The sequence below is a fragment of the Gymnoscopelus microlampas genome (genome assembly GCF_963454915.1).
Source record: "Gymnoscopelus microlampas genome assembly, chromosome: 11".
In the NCBI taxonomy this organism is placed as follows: domain Eukaryota; kingdom Metazoa; phylum Chordata; class Actinopteri; order Myctophiformes; family Myctophidae; genus Gymnoscopelus; species Gymnoscopelus microlampas.
In genome coordinates, this window is record NC_139948.1 from 11,709,118 (window position 1) to 11,711,007 (window position 1,890).

At 47.4% G+C, this 1,890-nt stretch overlaps 1 protein-coding gene across 1 annotated transcript; it reads right to left on the reverse strand.

The window, feature by feature from the left end:
* Positions 1-481: 481 nt before the first annotated feature.
* LOC311054598 (UDP-galactose translocator-like) lies at positions 482-1,600 on the reverse strand (the record flags this gene model as incomplete). The annotated part of the gene is made up of 1 exon (XM_084070605.1): positions 482-1,600. One exon carries the CDS (start codon positions 1,598-1,600, stop codon positions 482-484), a length of 1,119 nt encoding a protein of 372 aa, XP_083926731.1.
* Between the last annotated feature and the right edge of the window lie 290 nt (positions 1,601-1,890).

A 1,890-nucleotide genomic window follows, 5' to 3' on the forward strand; every position in this document is an offset into this window, starting at 1 on the left:
TTATTGCGATTTTCTAGGGTGCCGATTCGATTAAAATTGCGATTCTGCGATTAATTGATATTCGATTCTGCGATTTATTGGGATTTTCTACCCCAAATCACTTTGCTTTAATTATACTAGAACATTTTAATATAATATAAACCATGAAAAGTTGAATCATACACTTCAATGCAGCCAGATCATGTCAGTGAAAAAGGTACTAACTTATAAAAAAAAAAATAATAATAATAATAATAAAAAAATTGATTTTAATATTTTGAATCGATTTTTAAAATCGTGGCATTAAGAATCGCGATTTATTCATGAATCGATTTTTTTTTACAGGCCTACCACCTAGGGTATGGGCACTAATGACGCAGAGGAGAGAACACGCCCCCCAGCGCCCACAGCGTCCCCTGCGGGAATCGAACCCAGGACCTTCTAGCTGTGAGGCGACAGCGACTGCGCCACCGCGTGAGGACAAAAAAGAGGTGTTTTGTCCTCATTTCACTACGACTGACCTGAGGTGCAAAGTCTCCACATCTGATCCGCTGTCAGTCCTGTGTCCTCCCACGGCAGATGAAGAAGATGAAGAAGAGGGGTCAACAGCATACAGACTGTACATGCAGATGGCTGCGATCACCATGGTAGCTCCACATACAAACTGCAGATCTATTTGGAAACCAAACAGGTATACCGACATCACCATGGAAACCACAATGGAGAAGGACGAGGCGAACCCTTTGAGGATGTTGTCGGCGTACTTCACCACCACGGCCACCGGGAGGCCCCCGAATGCCTGATTGAGAACGGACATCCACACCATCGGAGTGTAACCGAAGAAGAAACCGTTAGCGGAGACCTGCGCTCCGTCTTTCCAGCAAAGTGCCAGCATGCCGATGGCCGTGCCAAAGAGTCCCATCTGGACGTTCCGGACCCAAAGGGAGGGAGAGGTTCCTTTGAGGATCATCTCAAAGTAGACGCCCGCAAATCCCGACGACAGACAGCTGAACAACACGGCAGCAAATCCCACAACTTGGTTCTGGCTGGATGAATTAAAGCCAAGTTCCATCTGGCCTTCCTGGCGCACCTGTACAACGGCCACCCCGGCAAACAAGATCAGCAGAGAAACCCACTGAACTCTGGACAGAGACCTCTTCAACATCGTCACACTGAATAACGCTGTGGTCAGGATCTTCAGCTGGTATGTCACCTGGAAGGTGGCAGCAGGCAGGTTGGAAATGGCGACATACTGCAGGTTGTTTTGTAGTGTGTAGAAGAGGGACGGGACGGTTAGCTTCAGCGTTTCTCTGTACTGGATTAATACGCTGTCATACAGGAGCAGCACTGTTTGCTTTGGATTACATCTATTCTGCAGGAGGAGGATAAGCAGACAGGCCAGAAGTTTGAGGATCTCTGCCATGACCACGGCTGAGGTTCTGAAGAAACGATCGCCAGGCTGCATGCAGACGTATCGCATGTTGAGGACGAGACATGCATTCTGGACCACCAGCAACACCAGGCTGATGTATTTCAACTTCCTGCTGTTAGTTTCCTTGTGGTGTTTGCGGCCTGCCGTTTCTGTGGCCGTTTTCTCTTCTTCCTCGGCCTGGCTCGCCATGTGGGCATCAGCCTTCATAGTCTTGGAGAGATCTGTATCGAAGAGTCTCGTCCCGGAGATCACCTGGAGAATGCTGACTGAATTTGAGGCCTCTCCAGTGGTGCAGTGGTGATTTTATCTTTGGTTGTAGGCTATTTTAATGACGTCGCGTGCACGTCATTAAAACAATAAATCATTGATATGCATCCAGCCTCATTCCTATGTTAATTCATGCTGGCGACACTCAGCAGTCGACAGCTTTTGTAAACTTTGTTTAGAGGTGTGAACTTAAGGGTTGTTTAACTGGTTGT